General features: G+C 36.6%; 2 protein-coding genes and 2 pseudogenes across 2 annotated transcripts; 3 read left to right on the top strand and 1 right to left on the bottom strand.

Moving 5' to 3' along the window:
- Positions 1 to 9,691: 9,691 nt before the first annotated feature.
- Positions 9,692 to 12,095, top strand: LOC109129519 (ACT domain-containing protein ACR5-like; annotated as a pseudogene).
- On the top strand, positions 10,099 to 11,107 carry LOC147925750 (uncharacterized). Its single transcript, XM_087490610.1, has one exon. The coding sequence runs from the start codon at positions 10,580 to 10,582 to the stop codon at positions 11,105 to 11,107; it is 528 nt and encodes a 175-aa protein (XP_087346736.1). The 5' UTR covers positions 10,099 to 10,579.
- A 1,586-nt stretch (positions 12,096 to 13,681) lies between the features above and the next one.
- LOC147925749 (uncharacterized) lies at positions 13,682 to 15,321 on the bottom strand (annotated as a pseudogene).
- Positions 15,322 to 16,351: 1,030 nt separating this feature from the next.
- On the top strand, positions 16,352 to 18,134 carry LOC147925748 (uncharacterized). The gene is made up of 2 exons (XM_087492751.1): positions 16,352 to 17,625; positions 17,696 to 18,134. The coding sequence occupies exons 1-2, from the start codon at positions 16,352 to 16,354 to the stop codon at positions 18,132 to 18,134; spliced, it is 1,713 nt and encodes a 570-aa protein (XP_087348877.1).
- The last annotated feature ends 3,250 nt before the right edge of the window (positions 18,135 to 21,384 follow it).

The following is a 21,384-nucleotide window of genomic DNA, read 5'->3' as shown; positions in this document are numbered from 1 at the left end:
TTTGGGGGAACTCCTGGACTCGTTCGATAGTTTTAATTTACTAGACTCAGTGTGACTTGGTGTATATATTTGTTCGATATATATATATATATATATATATATATATATATTGGTAAGGTAAGGGATCAAGTAATATAGAATATCATACTAATATCATCTTTGCTAAACTGTTTCAATTTGTTTATTTTCTCAGGTTCTTCGGTATCTTTACGTTACTCACCATATTGTCTTTTCTTTTTTTTGAGCAAACAGTTGTATTAATCACAAAACGGATTACACCTCTGTTGGAGAGTTTAAAAGATATAAAGCGCTCTTTGCTAAAGAGTCAGCTACAACATTACAAGTGCGAAAAATGAAATGAAAGGATAGGGAGATAAACTGGAGTCTATACATCGTTTTGTTAATATACTTTTTAACATTTCTCAGTTTCGCCCTTTTAGCTAAAACGCTTTATCTAATATTGACTCGGGGAGTTCGTATTGTTTTCGCAGAATGATATGTATCTTTTGAGGTTTTAGTTGCTAGTACGTAGTTCGAGTATTTGAGAGATATATGTTTTTGTTTATATATCCTCAGGTTTTTGCCCTTTATTTGGGCGTTGAACTCATCTGTTGTAGAGCGACGATTTATTAAACTGTAAATGTAACTTTCACAAAGATTATGAACAACTATATAAAAATATGTGGCTTTTATTTTACAAAAATCCTAACAATTGTGCCTCGGATCACTATTTACATATCTCGATCGGGGAATTATTTGTACCTTTTTAATGTGTGTCTTCGAATGTACTTAATTTGAGTGGGTATTTGAGATAAGCAAACGTAATTAAATCATGTCTCTATAAAATAACTTGAGTTCCTTCATCATAACTATCTAGGACGATCTAAAATAGCAATATAAATTACTTAACTTTGTATAGCTATCATACTTACACAAAATTACTTCAACTGCAAATGAAATATATGGAATTAAACATTTAAGTAATATATATGGAAACTCTACCGACTATGTGATGGTGTGAACATATAGGGGTGTATGTGATGGTGTGAACATATAGGGTGTCAAAATGGGTAACCTGACCCAGTCCCACCCATACCCACGTGGGTTCGAGACTTTTGTGCACGGGTCAACCTGATCCATTTATTATAATGTGTTGAATTTATATATCCAAATCTAATAATATAAAATTTAAGGGCTAAATAGGTTATATGAGTTACCCATATATAAATAAATTAAAATAAAATAATTAATATAAAATACGTAACCTATTATATAAAATAGAATTATAAAATTAACTAAATTTTTCAAGCTTAAAAAAAATAATATCAGATATTAAAATAGAAAAAGCATCCTAAAATCCTAAAACCAAAAATCTTTAAAACCAAAATACAAAATCATTATATATATATATATATATATATATATATATATATTTTCCATTAACCTATGGGTAACCCGTAACCCATAACTCTAATGGGTTTATCCCGTTAAACCCACAAATCCATTGGACGAACCCATCAATACCCATTTATTTATATAGGTATAAAAACTTAAGCCATACCCGTTAAAATAATAGACAAACAGGGTAAACCCATGAGTTTGTAGAACATTTTTTTTTTCCATTAACCCATGGGTAACTCATAACCGTAATAGGTTTACCTCGTTAAACCCACGAATCCATTGGATGAACCCATCAATACCCATTTATTTATATGGATATAAAAACTTAAGCCATACACGTTAAAATAATAGACAAACAGGCTAAACCCATGGGTTTGTAACAATATTATCGGCCATAATTATAAGCGTCACAATTCTCGTTTGTATGAAATTACTTTCTCACTTTCACAACAAGAGATTATAAAAAAAAACTTAGACACAAAGAAACCTTACTTTAATTCATAAATGTCATGTCATCCATTATCTACAAATTGAGATCCATATACGGGAAAATTACATGCATGGATGATGGATTGATCCCATATGACTTCTTGAAAATCATGAGATATATTCTGAAAATGGTAAGATATTAAATTCATCATGTATTTCGTTGCGATAATAAAAGTTTAATCCTTGTAGAAGTACTTGTATCACATGAGCTTTAATGAAGAACAATTTATTTCACTTTATCTAGTACTAATTAATGAAAATGTTGCTAGGTCATAACAATCTAGTACATGTAGAGAACAAACAAAGAATTGTTGAGATAGTGACATATGCGGTTGTGTATAAATTGTTTGATGCTCTGTGAATAGTGTAAAAATTAGAAGTCACAAGTGCGATTACACTAAATCTCTAGAACCCTGGAAGGAGGCAATGGACAAATCCACTCATGACTAAGTAATGATTTTCTTAGAACTCCGTAATCATTTATAGAAATAAAAACGAAATTGGTGTTAATATTGCTGGTAATTGTAAAGTGTAAACTATTCAAGACTAGTATAACAGGACAGCATTAACTTAAAGGTCAATGAAATTGTATAACTAATTATATTTTGACGTAAAATTGTAAATTAAAGAACTTATGGAATCACATCAATTTTAAAAATGAGTAAAAGGTACTATATGTTTTGATTATACATTGAAGGGCAAAGGGACATATGACTCTTGCCTTTCGTACTGATCAATATATCCAATAGCCACAAGGAGCATCATGGTTTAGATTCTTATCAGAACGTGTACAAAACTTTTATATATGTTACCAAGATGAACCTGGTCCGTGGATGTAATAAATCATTGGAACTAACAATAGCATGTGTGGAACAAGTTGCTCGATATAGTCTACATTAACATGCATAAGTACACACTAAATCTGGAAAAAATATACGCTCCAGTTTGGTATTTTATTTCAGTCCGAAAATTTTGGATATCCATATGTAATGGTAGAAAGCAAAACAATATAAGTTCATCATCAAAAATATATATGTTCTGGATGTGAAGCTCAGCAATAGAAAGTGGACTCCAACCACAAGAAACTTTATTTGATGTGGTTTCGACCAGAAGAAGCTATTAGCACTATTTAGTATATTATGCGACTTCATTTAATAGTTGGCTGATTTAATCAATCTAGATTATTATTCAACCATCCAGAGATTGCTTAGGTACGTATGTATGTTTCTATCTCGTGAAAGGACACCAAGGAAAATAAAGACTAATTCTCTTGTCACAACTCTTGAATCCAACTTTACGTCCAGGTTCACACACTCCCCTCCCCCCTCACACTAAAATACATGAGATTCTTTAGTTTTCACTATAAATTAAAATTTCACTCCATCTACCTTCCTCAAACCCAAATAAGCACAACAACAACAGAACAATAATTCAACTAGATGTCTTCTAGAGTTCTCCCGAACACTTCATTGGAAATATGTTATTCTTATTAGCTAACATTTAATTCCACTGAAGTGTTTGGGGGAACTCCGGATGTCATTAGTGATATCAATCCATGTGTATTAAATGGTACCTTTACATACTTTTTAGTTTTTATGACTAACAATATTTATTGTTAAATACATCATTTAACATATCTATTTACTAAAATTTACTTATAAAAAACCAAATTAAATAAACAACTACATATATTGTCTTTCAAAAAAACTATTATACATAGATTTTGTTTATGAAAACCGGCTTATCTTATTAAGGCGGCATCCCCGCCTATGAAGACAAAAAGGAAAATCACAAGGGAGAAAGAAACAAAATTTAGCTCATAACTAGCGGAAGATACTCTTGGAGAAGGGCATCCAGACAAGAAGTCATTACTCAGAGAGAGAGAGAAGCGTTGCTTAGCTCAAAACCCTAACTCTTTTTTCTTGTACCTTTCCTTTCATTATCACGTCCTATTTTCCGTCAGCAAAATTTTTGTAACCGCCGACCTCGGTCACTGTTACTAAAAGAAGTTAGGGTTTGAAAAGAGGGATAACTATTACCTAGGGATGAGAACATGTATTTCTAAAAAAATATTGTCCATCAATCGATTCCTATTAAGTGAACATAACATATACATCTACATTTTCAACCAGATATAATCTCAATAGAAAGTACAAAACTGTTCAACACACTTACCAAAAGTATCTAGACTCAAAAAAAAAAAAACCTTTTCACTTTCACAATAGTAGATAAAAAATAAGACACAAAGAAACCTTACTCTTGAAATGTCTTCCACTATCTATGATCGTCATGTCTAGGAATGGATGAACACAACTGAGATCCATATACGGGACAAGTTACAAGGATTCCCCATAATGACTTTCTTGAAAATTCATGCGCTCTGCCACCATTCATGATATATATTCGAAAAAATAGTTAGATATTTTTCCGCTGCGATAATAATAGTTTTGTTCGTTTAGAAATAGGTCCGATTTTTGTGTAGGTAAAATGATCATTTTTCATAGGTCCAAAGTCACTACTCACTAGCTTTGTACTATATATGGCTTAGAGAAATTGGTATTTCAAATGATTGGCGGGCGTCTTTACAGGTTAGAACTCTCGATCGAGTTACCTTTATTACATTAAGATAATTAAGTTACATGACCATGACATTGTGGATAGCTATAAATGACAAAATGTTCTTGAATTTGTTTAAATTTAAGAAATGTTTGATGCTCTATGAATAGTCTAAAATTATAACTCACAAGTGTGATAACACTTTAATCTCTACAACCCTGGAAATACGTATAATCCATGATTTTCTCCATTTACCGGTAAGACTTATAACTTTAGATAGTCGTACATTTTCATAATTTAGTTTATTGTAGACATATACCAAACTTTGGTGTTAGCACTACTTTTTGCGGGATCTACCATTTAGTACTATTACGGCAACACCATGCACTTGCAATCATTTGAAGCATCATAGGTTTAAACTTAAGGAACTTGATTAAAAGTTATCTCTAATTGTAAAGTATTGAAACTTTATTTAAAAGATTGTGGTTTCTATTTTTTAATTAGATTAGTGTTGCATTGTTCCTTTTTCTTTTTTATGATAAGGTTATAATTAAGAAATTAATTATTATTGTTTTCTGTTTTTCTGTGGTACTATTCTCTAAAGTTCTTTGTATCAAGTGGTGAGAAAAGACAGAGACGTTAGAGTGGTGGGAAAATTTTCTATAAGAAGTAGATATAGTGTCTTCTAAAAGCCCCACAATATTGATGTTATAACACAAAAACCAAAAAAAAAACAGAGTTTGTGATAAACTTAATGTGCCTTAATATGCAATTTACAATCTTTTTCATGAAATCCTGTAAACTCAATAGCAACACATTGGAAATTTTGTTTTCTTGTTTCTCTTATATAACATCAATCTTGTGTGCCTTTAGAAGGCACATCTAAAGCTAATTAAACAAAATTCATTATGCTTAAATATAGTTTTAATAGTTTGTTATTAATGCGACATGACAGCTCGATTGTGGAATTCTACAAAGAACTAAGTGATATCACAAACGTATGCTATTGGAAAGACATATACGGAGTTGGACATGATCATGAATGTCTTGACGACTCTTCCCGAAAAGCTTGCTCAAAAACAAGACTGCAATGATGAAATCCGATGATGTAATGAAGATGAAGGTGAAGAGCTCATTGACTATATCCAAACGTACGAAATGGAGATAAAGATGCAGGACATGAGTAGATGTCTCGCTGAAAGATAGAAAGAAATCTTGCATTTGTTACAACCGGAAAAAAGGAAGTGAAGATGACGATGAAGATCTAGAGACATTCACCCAAGAAGATAACAATAACATTACTGTTTAAATGAAAAAGCTCATAAGTCATAACTCACATGACCATTGAAAGAACCGCTCACACCTTTGGATGCCATATACCACCTAGAGTTCCCCCAAACACTTCAGTGTTCATCAGATTAATTCATCGGTCGATAGAAAACAGTATGAACAATGAAGCGTTTAAGGGAACTCAAGGGGACATTTGACTTTACATGTTATGTCTCTTTGCTAATGCTTGTTTTCTTACTTACCTTCTTAGTGACAACCCAAACTGCTTATTTATATATGAGCTTCTCCATATTATATTTTTGTAGAGGAATTTTTCTGGGTGGGACCGTAGAATATATATTCTCCATTGAATAGCAAAACGTACATGCAGGAAATATATATGTGAAGATGAACCAAGTCGGAATTTTGGGAATAAGGAGCCAAGAGAATATTAATATCATCTTTGCTACAGAAGCACATTCTTCAAAAGATCTTTCCTCCCCTAGATCTTATTCTTTTACTCTCATTTTTTCTTCTCCTTGTAATTGCATAAGCCAAGAACATTTCAACGAAGTTAAAAAAAAAAATGTAAAACTAAGAACATCTAAACAAATTCATATGAATTTCACAATATTCTCTTTGTTTCCCTTCATTTTAAGTGTTGTATAAGATTTATACACACAAATTAAGAAATCACATGAAAATTTATCATCTTTTACATAAACACAACATTAGTTAAAACTAATTCAACCAATAAGAATATAATGGACACAAAATCAAACAAACACAATCAAACATTGCTTCTTTAAAAGCACTAGCTTGCGTTTTCTTTATCACTAATGCATCAGAAATGCACAATGTAATTAGTGTCAACTGGATACCTTAGGACTTGCACATTTCCTCTTCCGCTTTGTTCCACACATTCTTGGCTTCAAACTTCAGAGAAAAGAGAGAAAAAAAATCAATACATTAACCATATTAAACCCCAAGATATAACCAATTAAAAGTATCAAAAACACAAGATTCTACTTTCCTTCAAATGCATCTACAACATCAACAGTAGACTGGAGATTCCTCCTTCCAATGATAAACATTGCTGTTTGTTTTTTCCAGGCTGTCCTTCAGAATTTTTTTGTGAAGGTCTTACATCTGGTTTAGTCAAGAATGGCATAAGATGAGCAATTTGCTCTCTAAAATCCTCACTTTCGTCAGTGTCTTCAGCCTCATCATCAGTCAACCCAAATCTACTGAAATGAGGAACCAAAAACTTCCATAAACCTCTATAAGGATCAAATGAGATCTCTATACCCTTTCACCGTAGATTATGTATTCTTCATTGAATAGCAAAACATGAGGGAATTATATTTATATGAAGATAAACCAAGTCGGAATTTTGGGAATAATAAGCCGAGAGAATATTAATATCTTTGTTATTCAAAAGAACTTTCCTCCGGTAGATCTTATTCTTCTACTCTTTTTTTCCATGTAATTGCTTAAGCCATGAACATTTCAACGAAGTTAAAAGAACAACGATGTAAAATTAATGAAAGTAACAAATGTAAGACCATCTAAAAAATTTTGTGAAAGTATTTTACAAATTTCACAATATTCTCTTTGTTTCATTTTAAGTGTTGTATAAGATTTGTACACACAAATTAAGAAATGACATGAAACTTTATTCTCTTTTACATAAAAACATTATTAGTTAAAACTAATTCAACCAATAAGAAAGCAAATATAAGAATATAAATGGTCAAAAAATCAAATACATTTAAATTTTTATATTAAAACTTAAAAAAAATCATCACTTAAACTGGAAAAAATTATTCAGACAACATCACTTAAAGTATTATGGATGGAGTGTTATATTTATTAATTGTTTAAATTAAACGCAGATCGAGATACGTAAAATTATGTTAAGACATAATTATGTTAAACATATTGTAAATATGGTAAATTCGATCGTAAAATTGAACTGTCTTTGTGGGTCTACTTCCTATATATCATAAAAATGAAGTAGGTGTGTGTGTATATACGCACAAAATAAGCCAACAAATTCATGTGTGCATTTGCATGTATGTGAGTGTAAATGCATTGATGCACATTCATAGGCATCTATGCCTATGCGTGTACAGAAACGTCTTACGTATCTCTCAAAAAGCTAGCTGAAAGGATTGATGCACTTTTCTTGAAAAAAATTGATTCCCTCACGTAGGTACACTTAAACCCTTAACCTGAATTCACGTCTACATTCACAATGCTTCCAAATAGTATATATGAAACTGAAACGCCAATGTTTCCATTCACAACCTGCCCATTCCACCGAAGTATATGTTCAAATACATAAGAAACAAACATCGTACGTTTTGGTCGGATGTTCCCTAGAGTTCCTCTGAGCACTTCATTGGAGATACTATTGTCTATTAAATTGTATTCTACTGAAGTCTTTGGGGGAACTCCTGGACTCATTCGATATTTTCAATTTACTAGATTCAGTTTGACTTAGTACGTATGACACATATTTGTTCGATTTTCTATATATATATTGGTAAGGTAAGGGATCAAGTAATATAGAATATCATACTAATATCATCTTGCTAAACCGTTTCTATTTGTTTGTTTTCTCAGGTTCTTCGGTACCTTGACTCACCCTATTGTCTATACATCTTTTTAATATTTCTCAATTTCACCTTTAGCTAAAACATTTTATCTACCGATCACGCGGGGAGTTAGTATTCTTGCGCAGAATAATATGTTTTTTCTTTTTGAGGTTTTAGTTGCATTCGTTTATACCCTCAGGTTTTTCCCCTTTATTTTGAGCGCTGAACTCATATGTTTGTAAAGCGAATTTAGAAAAAATTGTAAATGACTCACAGAGAAAATGAACAACTATATATAAATATGTGGCTGTTATGTTAATGTTGGATGTGATGTACAAATCCTAACAGTTGTGCCTCGGATCACTATTTACACATCTCGATCGTGGAATTATTTAATGTTGAATTACTTCTTGAAAATTATGAGACATATTCCATTCGGAAAATGGTATGATATTCTGTTCATCATATGATAATACAATTTTTTGTCCATGTGAGACACAGAATATGTGTGGATCGGAAGCACTTGTATCTAAAAGTCATATGTATATGATTGATGGACCAAACTAACATTTAACGAGTATTTGTAGATACTTTCGATCATTTCATGTATACACACTTTATAAAACTTACAGTATTTTATTCTGATTGGTTAAAGTATATTATGTACCATAATTCGTTCTATGAACGACACACAGGATTTTCGGAAACTTCTTAATTAATATATAGAAATTACATCGGTTAATAATCAATACAATAAAAGTCTTTGGTTTCTCTCCAGAGTTTGACACATCAGCATTGAGAACAATTCTGGAAGTGACATATCAATTAAAATATGTGACCAATTAAATTAAGACAATGAAAACAGCTCAGCCCAGTTTTTTCTTACCTCGCAACATTCTGAAATATTCACGATTTTAAATTAAAAAATAACTTTGTCTAGCTCCTCTTCTACATCGGTTTGGACGAGCGATCCGCTCGCAGAGAACAACAACAAGCTCACCTCCGATCTGACTTCCCTCATCCACCAGGTTAGTTATCAATTTCATTAAGTTGATCCAGTTTCTTATTCCTTACCTATTTAGTTTTTCTCCTTTTGATTCTCTTTTACACAAATCACCAAACGAATCGAGAATGGGTTCGTTTACTTGTTTCTGTTTAATTCCATTTTGATGATTGATTTTTTTCTGGATTCGTCTTTGTTGATTAGTTTCCAGAACTGGGTTTTGTTCAATTTTAGGCATTTTTGTCTTTGCTTTGTTTTTTAATCTTTCTAGGGTTTAGTCTTTGTTTTTATTTCCCTTTTGAAAGGGGTCTTCGTTTTGATTGAATCAATTGTGTTTTTGGTTCGTGTTAATATCAGTTTTTTTTTTCCAGATTTTTGATTGAGATATTCATATAATATGGATGATGAGATTGCAAAGTTCATTAAAAGAGTGAATCCACCCAGGTAAATTGAATTTGTTTTGTTCTTCTTCTATAAGTTATGATCTATCTTTTCGATTTTAGGCTGAGTTTTTTATTTGATTTTCATTTTAGGGTTGTGATCGATAACGAGGTATGCAAGGATGTCACTGTCATTAAGGTAATCAAAATTTTCACCGGGTTAGGTTTGGTTTGAGTAGAATGGAAGAAATGAGTATAAACATTTTGTGTTTTGTTATAGGTGGATAGTATGAATAAACATTGAATACTTCTGGAGGTTGTTCAAGTTCTAACTGAGCTTAATCTCACCATTAAGAAAGCTTATATCTCATTTGATGGTGGCTGGTTCATGGATGTTTTCAGTGTTACTGATCATGAACAAAGTCACCAATGATATCGTTTTTGACTATATTTGTACATTAAGTAATAGCGATCATTTTCTTGGTTTATATTCAGTTTTGGTTAGTTTTGATAGTACAGTTATCAACTCTTTTTTTGTGTGTGTGATTGTTGCAGTCTCTTTGTCCTGATGAGTCTTTGATGTAAGAAGGGGAGCTGAATTACCGGCTGTAGCAGTGACTGAAGTACTACGTGACAGACTTCTTGATGTACAACCTGACGAACTTCCCGATAGACTGCCTGAAGTACTTTTTGGAGAGAACCAGCTCGTGACAGTTAAGGAGAACTATGATATCCTTCTGATATGTGCAAGAATCAGAAACAAGCATACTTTGGAGTTGACCACTGGAACTAGAAATGATGCGGACATTCAACGAGCCGGACTATCATATCGTTGGAATGGGACCGTTGCACCCTTTTCCCCTTATCTAGGGTTTTTCCCAATGGGTTTACCTAGAAAAGTTTTTAACGAGGCAACATCCTTCCACATATCCTCCTATTCATATTTTAAGGAGGAAGATCAAAGAAAGCCACCCTTGTTTCGAGCTAGTTCAAGACATGGTTCAGGGAACCTTTCCACAAGTCAATTACCACTCAAATTGGATCTTTCCATAAGTGGCTCAAAACAAAGCATCCCTTGGCGTCCTGGAGAGCTTCTATATCATTTGGAGACTTCACCACACATCTTAGGATGCACCCCACCTCACTTGATTAGGCGAATCAAGTTAAAGTGCAACTTTCCTTATTTGGATCTGTTTGTCTTTATGACACAACAGCTTTTTCCTTATTCAGTGTTGCGCCTTTGTGAGACTCTTAAGACCATCCAGAAGCTTCCTAGAATGTATTTAGACGTCCCAAGAAACCACAACTTCGGCCCCAAGTTATCAAGACTCAAGGTGCATCACAACTTTCCCAATTTGGCCGATATTCTCATTCAATTCCCAAATACCATAATTATCATTAATTGTTGAGATTTCTTTCTTTATTTCAACATATAGATGTTGTATTTGAGCCTCTATATAAGCTCTATCACGTTTTACTTTTCAATACACGTTTTTTGATTAAAGAAATTCCAGTTTGCTTCAACACTTTGTGTTTTGAAACAAATCATTGTTCTTGCGAGTTCTAGGTAGTTTGTGGAATCAAACAACTTAGGTTTCGTGTAGAGTCTCTGATCCTTGCGAGGAATAGCCCATGAATCATATTCTCTAGCCCTCGGTGTTGTGGATTCAGCATCAAACCGGTTACTCTCAATCAGATCGCTTTCGCCCAAGCTTCTAAGTCTTTGAGTCCGTGAGTCTTGTCTTGGTGGATTCCGAGGCTTGTATCAGTCTTCTTACTTCAGTCCATCAATGAGATCATCTATTGGTGTCAAACAATATGTCGACTTCTCTGTGATTGAGCTTACAAGAACTGACAGACCTGGTTTTTTTTCTGAGCTTTCGCTGTTCTAACGGATCTGCAATCCAATATAGTAAATGTTGAGATGTAGACGCATAAAGCAAAAGCAGCAGCAGTTTAGCAAGTAACATAAGAAGAAACATGTTGTACAATTACTGATCCAGATAGGTTATCCAAAATCAGGAATGTTCTTCGTTATGTGCTTACAAGTTGATGCAGTGGCAGAAGATTATGTGAACCGAAAACCATGGTGTAATCTGCTCTCAATGAAACTCACACGGACCGTAAGCTTCATCAATTGATGTTTGCTTATAGAAATTACGATGGGAGAATAATGTTGATGATGATGATAAATGTGGGAGAGTAGTTCCAGATGTGGATGTCTCCAATTTGCATTATTTAGATTACTCAATTGTGATGATCAAATGTAAAGACATATCAAAGCTTCTTTTCGATACCGTCTTTTCTTAGACGGAAATGAAATATGTAGTACCAAGTACTAAGTACCATGTAAGAAATACTATATTTTTGTTACTAAGTACTAAAATAAGAAGTTAAATGTATTTAGCAACTACCTAATTATTTATATCTACGTTATTGCATAAACCATTGTAAAATAAATTACTGAATTGTTTTCCATAAATTAAATATGGAAGTACAATAAGAACAAATGAGTTTATGCAAACAGGATTTTTAACCACGAAAATAAAAACAAAAAGAGAAACAGTATGAAATCAATTAATTCAAAAAATAGTTCAACAAATATTACAAAATTTTCCAACGGATTATGACAAAAGTCATTCAAGACGTTCAAATTATCATGAGCTTACGTGAATCATCAATCATGTTTTTTCATTTTAATGATTACAAGGTACCACCAACAAGACACAATATATGGATAACTCTATGTTGCATTATCAAGAGCCACCTAAAAAAAAGAAGGCATCAATCAAAAATGTCATTTACAAAGAGATATTCAACAATTTCCACGACAAAGACACATGTATTTCCAAACAAAACAAACATAATAGTAATACTTTACCCATTAAATATCTCCAATAAAACCAAAATGAAACAAATATATAATGCAGGTGAAGATAACCAAGAAAGAAGAAAATTAAGTCGGAAAAAATAACATTTCATATTTTCCAAACAACTATGCTCGATTATAAAACACATTTCATAATCTACGGTCTTATGTAAAAAACAATGGCAATTCTTATAAATACCACTAAAATAGGTATTTTTTCAAAAAATACCACACTTTAGTTTTTTTTTTCCAAAAATACCAAAAAATTAAAATAAAGTTCTAATACTAAAAATTAATTCTTAAATTCTAAATACTAAACCCTATCCCCTAAAAACAATATCCTAAGACTAAACTTATTAACCCAAACCTAAATAAATAAACACCCTTCAAAATCAATTTTTTTTGTGTTTGTGGTATTTTTGGAAAAAAAAAATTGTGATATTTTTGGAGAAAAAAACTAAAGTATGGTATTTTTGGAAAAAATATATTTAGTATTATTTTGAGGAATTTCTCAAAAAGCAAACAATTATTCTAAATCTAAGTAGGTATTTTACGTTACATAAACAATGCGATTTAACTATTCTACCAATAATAAAAAGCATACACAAAAAAACCAACATAGTAGATGCCACTAAATAAAAATTAACATCCAAAATTAATTAAAACAAAACAAAACAACTAAAAGTACTAATGGTCCTCCAATACATCCTAATACAAGAAAAAACAAAACTGATTATATTTTACAACTCCATGACAATAATAAAAAAAAAACAGCTAAAAATTATAACAAAAACCAATACAACATAAAAAATAACCAATGAACATTTTGTCAAAAACTATATTAATAATAATTTTTAATTACAAACAACACCATACAAAATAATCTAAAAAGTAATATAAAAAAACAAAAAAACAGTACTATCCTAGTAGAATTTAAAACAAACAAACCAAGATGGAAAATAAATAGTTCAATCCGACGGAAAGAAACAAAGAGAAAAAAAACGAAACATAACAGCTTCCATGAGAAGGAAAACACAACCGAATTCATTGCCCACTCTCGAGTCTCGATGCAGCCGGCTGATCATGTCTCTGTTCGGTAGGCACACTCGTCTCATCAGCCAGATGGTTGCCCAGTGGTGACTTCAGTACTCTTTATTGCAGGTTTGAGCTCTACGTCGAACTCCACACGATTGGCAACAAGTAAATGATTATGAAAACGAAACCCCATCTGAGATGTTTTCCTCGAACGTTTGCTCTTTGGAAAATTGTCTATTTCTGCCTATAAGATATATATGAAACATGAGTATTTGGAAACATAAAACTGTGGTGAGTTAGTGGGTGTACTCAAAAGCCTTTAAGCAAAACCAAAAAGTCAAAGTAAACAATTTCACGCTTTCTTCTTTTTCATATATGGGTGTCCCCTTAATGTTTACGAGAGAAGTCGGCGAAATATATATATGCATTTTACTCTCTGTAGAAAATCTATAATTAACATTAAGAAAACTTGCCTCTCGGGATAGTTAGTCGCTCCTACTCGGATAATTTAATCAGAAATTCCTTTAAATACCACTAAAAAAAGTTTTTTTTTCCAAAAATACTACATTTTAGTTTTTTTTAAAAAAATATCACAAAAGAATTTTTTCCAAAATTACGATAAACACAAAATTTTTTTTTTAAAGATATAATTTTTTTTTTTTTTAGGTTTGGGTTGACACATTTAGTTTTAGAGTATAGTTTTTAGGGGTAGGGTTTAATATTTATAATTTAGGGATTAGTTTTTAGTATTAGAACTTTAATTCAATTATGTGGTATTTTTAGAAAAAAATTACATATTAGTGATACTTTTGGAAAAAAAAACTAAATTTTGGTATTTTTGGAATAAAAACCAATTTTAGTAGTATTTACCACAATTGCCCTAATTTAATAGGCTCAATAAAACTACCCTCCTGCTTAATTAGACAACGAGTGGAAAAAGTTAAACAGGTTGTTGCACAAATGGTTAGTAGACAATGAAACAATGTATTGATTGATATAAGTAGAGAGAGAGAGAGAGAGAGAGAGAGAGGATGCTTACTTTGAGGGCATGTTCTTTACTTGAGAGATGCTTCCTGAAATCATCAAGGCTCTGGCAATCACAATCATCGCACAATTTGCAATAAAACATTCCGGTAGATTCTTCGCCCTTTTCACTGCACCTCTGAAGAAAGTGTGTTCTTGTCTAAAGAAGAAAAAACAAAACGAACTAGAGCTCAGAAACATGAATAATTAAATAGGTTTGCTTCCAGCAAGTAAGTAACTGGAGGATGATGATGAGAATAAACAAACAAACAAACAAAGACCTGCCAGTAAGCTGTCCCAGAGCCACTCTGCAGAGGTGACCAGGATTGACATTTTATATGAATAAGCCAGAAAAAAGTTTGTATTTCGTCACTTGTTGAAATAAGGCAAGAAGTTTTGAAAGACAAGGTCCACAGTATCGGATATGAGCATCATTGTAGCTGGAGGAGGATTAAGGTCTTCTTGCCATTTAAGCAAACCCGAAAAGATGCGCGTGTATGTAACATTGAGAATGGTCTGTGCAACATCGACTCCAGTGGAAGAGAGCCCACGCAGGAGGTGATCAGGGGTTCGTGTTTGGTTTCCATATGCAGTGATGGAGACAGGACCAGAGTAGCCTAGTTTCTTGAACGCCACTTCTAAACTCGGACGAACCTGACGAGAATCATAACCCTCGGGAATTGGACAGTCGTTCATGTCCCACACCACACGGCTATGTCTTCTGTTGCGTATTCAGGCTACGCCGCTGCGTTCCCCGACATTTTCTAAACCCTAAACAAATCACAGCACCAAGTCCTCCTCGTTCTGTTTCTTTTTTTTTTAATAAGTTTGATGTAAAAAATTTATACACCAAACCAAACTAATGGGCCTAAATGAAGATTCTAGCTTTCTGGGTTTATGAACTGTCACATTAACAACCCTTGGAATCAGTCAATTGTGAAATCTTGTAATGCACCATGGATAAAACCAGCAACAGCAAGCAATTCGTAAACCTTAATTCTCTCCCCTTCTCGATGTGATTAAAATTCATTATCACTCTCTCAAGTTTAAGACTGAAAGTGTTGGAAATTGATCCAATTGCTTAATACTATGTAAGAGAAGATCAAGAGAAAGCTAGCAAAGTGAAGAAGCGAAGAGAATCGTGAAAGAAGAAGTCGATCAAGTGTGGTTTGCTGTAGAAGAAAGAAGAAGAAGAATCGTGAAAGAGAAGAAAAAGGTCAGTGGGCAGAAGAAGTGAACAAAGGCCCATTATGATGTGGGCATACGGCCCAATAACGCCATAAGGCAGGAGTCACCAACTCGGCCCAAGCGAGTACGCAAACCCAATCTGTGATATGGGTGACCCAATCCGCGATACGGGTGACCCAATCCGCGATACGTGTGAGACTTAGTTTCTATTTCTCTTTTCGTTTTAAATAACGTGGTTTGACCACGATGCCACTTTTCCCTCATTTCCAGTTGTGTAAGGAGTTATGCTCCACTTTCTGTTTCAGCATTGTAAGGAGTTGATCTCCAAGTATTTATATAATGAGAAAACCACAAAAAGAGGCAGTCTTAACTACCCAACAAATATCGATCTTGTTTGCATTACTCGCAAATACTCTTGCTTTGAAGAGGGAGCAAACTTTTGGTATCAGAGAACTGTTTTCTTTTTACAATAATTTCTCTTCGATGTTCTAAACGTAAAGGTAAACACATCGTGTCTCCGGAGGCATCCGTTGAGCCGATGGGGACCAACAAAGAGCGGTTAGAAGCCAATCACGGAGCACTACAGTACGAACTGCAGAAGATGGGCACAACCATGGCGGACTTGAAAGGCGATCTGGAGGATAAACATAGGAGGATGGAGGAGTCTTTCTCACGCCTGATGGTAGCCATGAACAACCGCGATCCCGAGGGTGGATTGACATCGAAGGGGGGTCGGCCGACCGAACGAAGTCATCATCAGGAGATGGAGAATAGGAACGAGTTTGATAACCCGTTCGCCACAAATCACCACCACGCTGATAACAATCAAGCTCGACCTGCGAGAATTGATTTCCCGAGATTTCATGGAGGTGATCCGACAGAGTGGCTGACCAAAGTAAAACAATACTTTGAAAATCACGAGATGCGGCCTGATCAGATGGTGCGTTTCACAACTTTCCATCTCGATGGTGTTGCCAATGGTTGGTGGCAGGCCACGGTGATGGAGCTACGCAATGATCGTGTGTTAATCACGTGGGAGGTATTTGAAGCCGAACTATGGGCGAAGTTTGGACCAAACGATGGGGAAAACTTTCACAAGGCACTAATGCAGATTCGTCAAACGGGGACACTAAACGAGTACCAGGAAGAGTTTGAGAGACTGCGCAACAAGGTGTACGGCTGGTCACAGGAGGCGTTGGTTGGAGCCTTCATGAGGGGATTACATTCTTCTATTGTGAATGGGATTCGTATGTTCCAACCAAACTCCCTTCGAGAAGTAATCAACTATGCGATGTTGATGGACGGCCAGCTACAACGCCAGAAGAAGGAGTACCGCAAGCCACCAACCTTCGGGCGGTCGTTCACACCAACGGCGACAACAGAGACTAAGCAACGACCGCGGGAAGCTGCAAATCCCGCACCGAAGAAGCTGAGTTGGTATGAACTTAAGCGTAAACGGAGTTTGGGTCTTTGCTTTAGCTGTGATGAGCGTTACACGCCGGGTCACATATGTCACAAATCGCAGTTACTGCTAATGGTGGGGGAGGATGCGGACGAAGAGGAGGATGAGGTTCAAGTGGAGCCGAGAGAAGCCGAGATAACGCTACAAGCCCTCACGGGTTGGGATACGCCGCGAACAATTAAGGTGCATGTGGTGGTAAACCGACAATTGTTGGTTGCTTTTTTCGATAACGGTGCTACACATAATTTCATCAGTGAGGGAGCAGCCAACTGCCTCAACCTCAAGCTCATGCCTGTTCAACCATCCAATGTGCAAGTTGCAGACGGCCACCCGCTTAAGTGTCAGGGCACGTATTGTCATGTCACCATAGACCTGGCGGCGCTTTGTTCAACCTTGATTTCTTTGTGCTGCCACTTCAAGGGTTGGATGTGGTTCTTGGATTCCAATGGTTGGAGTTATTGGGCCCGAATTTGTGCGACTGGAAAGCCCACACGATGGAATTCAATTGGGCTGGCCAGCAAACACTGATCCATGGATACCAAGTAAACGGACCGAACGGGCCCAACAAGATGAAATTACCAAGGGGGCTCGAAGGGGTCAAGCATGTTTTGCGTTGAGCGTCCAGAACACAAACGCTGTCATTTCATCGGTTCCAGAGGATATCGCCAATCTCCTCCGCGACTTTGACGACATATTTCAGCCACCTACGACACTTCCCCCGGCGCGTGAAATAGAGCATCATATCAATCTCAAAGAAGGCGTTGATCCGATTAACGTTAGGCCATACCGATATGCTTATTTCCAAAAAGAGGAAATCGAGAAACATGTTCAGGAGATGCTTGATTCTGGGCTGATTTGACCTAGTTTCAGTCCTTTTTCCTCGCCGGTTCTATTGGTCAAGAAGAAGGATGGTTCGTGGCGGTTTTGCATAGACTACCGCGCCCTGAACACGGCGACCGTGAAGGATCGATTTCTGATTCCTACAGTCGATGATATGCTCGACGAATTGCACGGTACCACCGTCTTCACCAAGCTCGACCTCACCGCTGGTTATCACCAGGTTCGAGTTCACCCTCCCAACATTCCGAAGACAGCTTTCCGCACCCATAATGGCCACTACGAGTACCTCGTGATGCCATTCGGCCTGTGCAACGCCCCATCGATATTCCAATCACTGATGAACGCGATGTTCCGTCCCCATCTCCGCAAATTCGTTCTGGTCTTTTTCGACGATATACTCGTGTATAGTCGATCTTGGGAGGAAGATTTGGGGCATGTTCGCATTGTTCTAAACATTCTCCAGGAGCAACGTTTGTTCGTGAAGCTGAAGAAATGTGAATTTGGTAAAGACAAAATAGAGTACCTCGGGCATATCATATCAGGTGATAGAGTCAAAGTTGATCAGGCCAAGATCCAGGCTATGCTTGATTGGCCGGCTCCAACTACCATCACTGAGTTGCGCGAGTTCCTCGGCCTTACTGGGTACTATCGTAAATTTGTGCAGAATTATGACATTATCGCCAAACCATTGATGACCTTGTTGAAGAAAGGCAACTTTAACTGGGAAGCATCGGCGGAGGAGGCTATTCAGCAGCTGAAGAAGGCAATGACGACAACCCCAACCCTGGCAATGCCGGACTTTGACACAACATTCATTATCCTGACAGATGCTTTGGGGGATGGGATTGGAGCAGTCCTAACACAGAATGGTAAGCCGCTTGCGTTCATGAGTCGGTCCTTGGGGGTCGCAAAACGCAGTTGGTCTACGTATGCTCGGGAAATGCTGGCCATCGTGATTGCAATTCGTACATGGCGCCCTTACCTCCTGGGTCGGAAGTTTATCATTCAAACCGATCAACACAGTCTCCGCTTTCTTTTGGAGCAGAGGATCCTCACACCAGAGCAACAGAAGTGGATGGGTAAGCTGATGGGCTAAGAATACGAGATCGTGTGTAGGACAGTTATAGCTAATGCTGTCGCTGATGCATTGTCTCGCCGCTCGTACAGCCCCTGTTTGTTGGCCTTGTCGGCACAAAACGCCACCTTATGGAACGACCTTCGCCACCTGAGCAAGACAGATCCGTACCTTCTCCAATTGGGACAGTTGGCGATAGCAAACCTCGGACAGCCTTATTCCTTCCGGAACGGGTTACTCTGTTTTCGCAACCGTGTGGTCATTCCTCCGTCCTCATCCATTGTTAACGATTTGTTACAGGAATACTACGATTCGCGTATTGGTGGCCACTCTGGAGTCCTTCGCACTATCAAGAGATTGGCACAGCAGTTCTATTCGCCATTCATGCACAAGACGGTGACGAAATATGTAGCCGCTTGTGACGTGTGCCAACGTGCTAAGTATGACACCATGTCCCCTGCGGGTCTTCTCCAGCCCTTACCAATCCCTGATCAAGTGTGGGAAGACATTTCCATGGATTTTGTTGATGGCTTACCCGCGTCTAACCATCACACCTCCATTCTGGTGGTCGTCGATCGCTTGTCCAAATCTGCACATTTGGTTCCGCTTTCTCACCCTTACACAGCTAAGTCGGTAGCGGCCAAGTTTGTGGAGTTCATCATCCGCCTCCATGGGATCCCCAAATCCATTGTAAGTGATCGCGATCCCATCTTTACCAGTGACTTTTGGCAGGAGCTGTGGCGTCTCTCGGGTACCAAGTTACGCAGGTCGTTCGCGTACCATCCCCAAACGGATGGTCAGACCGAGGTGGTTAACAGGATCATCGAGCAATTTTTACGGTGTTTTGTTTCCGACAGGCCTAAGCAGTGGAGCTATTTTCTGCCTAGGGCTGAGTTTTGGTACAACTCCACCTACCATGCGTCTACCGGCATGACCCCTTTCAAGGCCCTTTACGGCCGTGATCCCCCCCCCCCCACTCTTGCAGGTTATGACTTGGGCTCTACCGCGGTCCCCGAGTTACATGAGCAGTTGGCCGAACAGGACGCTGTCTTGCGTGATCTTAAGCACCATCTCATCAATGCTAACAACCGGATGAAGCAGACTGCCGATGCACACTGCCGTGATGTTAGCTTCGAGGTGGGTGACTGGGTGTTCCTCTGCCTCCAACCATATCGACAACATACCATCTTCCGTCGCACTTGCCAGAAGCTTTCTACTCGATACTTTGGGCCATTTGAAATCCTTGCTCGTGTGGGACCCGTCGCCTACAAACTCCGCCTTCCTGAGGGTACGCGTGTTCACCCTGTTTTTCATGTCTCATTGCTGAAGAAACGAGTTGGCACCGATACCCCGACTGCCGGATCACTTCCCCGACTTCGTGCGAATAGCCAGTTACGCTTGACTCCGACATGCATCATTGACAGTCGCGTCGTCGCCAATGGGGGTTCTGCTCGCCAGGAAGTCCTTGTTCAATGGCGAGACTTACCGATTGAGGACGCTACATGGGAGGATCGTGACCAGCTTCAGAGGAGTTTCCCGACATTGAACCCTGAGGACAAGGTTCTTTTGGACCGGGGGAGTAATGATGCGGGCATATGTCCCAATAACGCCATAAGGCCGGAGTCACCAACTCGGCCCAAGCGAGTATGCAAACCCAATCTGCGATATGGGTGACCCAATCCGCGATACAGGTGACCCAATCTGCGATACGTGTGAGACTTAGTCTCGATTTCTCTTTTCGTTTCAAATAACGTGGTTTGACCACGATGTCACTTTTCCCTCATTTCCAGTTGTGTAAGGAGTTATGCTCCACTTTCTGTTTCAGCATTGTAAGGAGTTGATCTCCAAGTATTTATATAATGAGAAAACCACAAAAAGAGGTAGTCTTAACTACCCAACAAATATCGATCTTGTTTGCATTACTCGCAAATACTCTTGCTTTGAAGACGGACCAAACACATTATACATTTGTGAAAATCCAATCGTCAAGTTTTCCACTATATAAATCACAAGAGATTATACAATCTATATATGAATTTTTTGAGACATTTATAAAATAAATCCTCAAGTTGGCACTTATTTACAGGCATGCCATTAGCATTAAATAATTCATTTAATAAACAAATTAACTCTACCTATATTTGATTTTTTTTATAGAAACTAATTGTTTTAAAAGGTAACACAAACATAATTG

The sequence above is a fragment of the Camelina sativa genome, chromosome 16, assembly GCF_030686135.1.
Source record: "Camelina sativa cultivar CO46 ecotype springtype chromosome 16, ASM3068613v1".
Classification (NCBI taxonomy): domain Eukaryota; kingdom Viridiplantae; phylum Streptophyta; class Magnoliopsida; order Brassicales; family Brassicaceae; genus Camelina; species Camelina sativa.
This window is presented reverse-complemented; position numbering and strand designations above follow the sequence as displayed.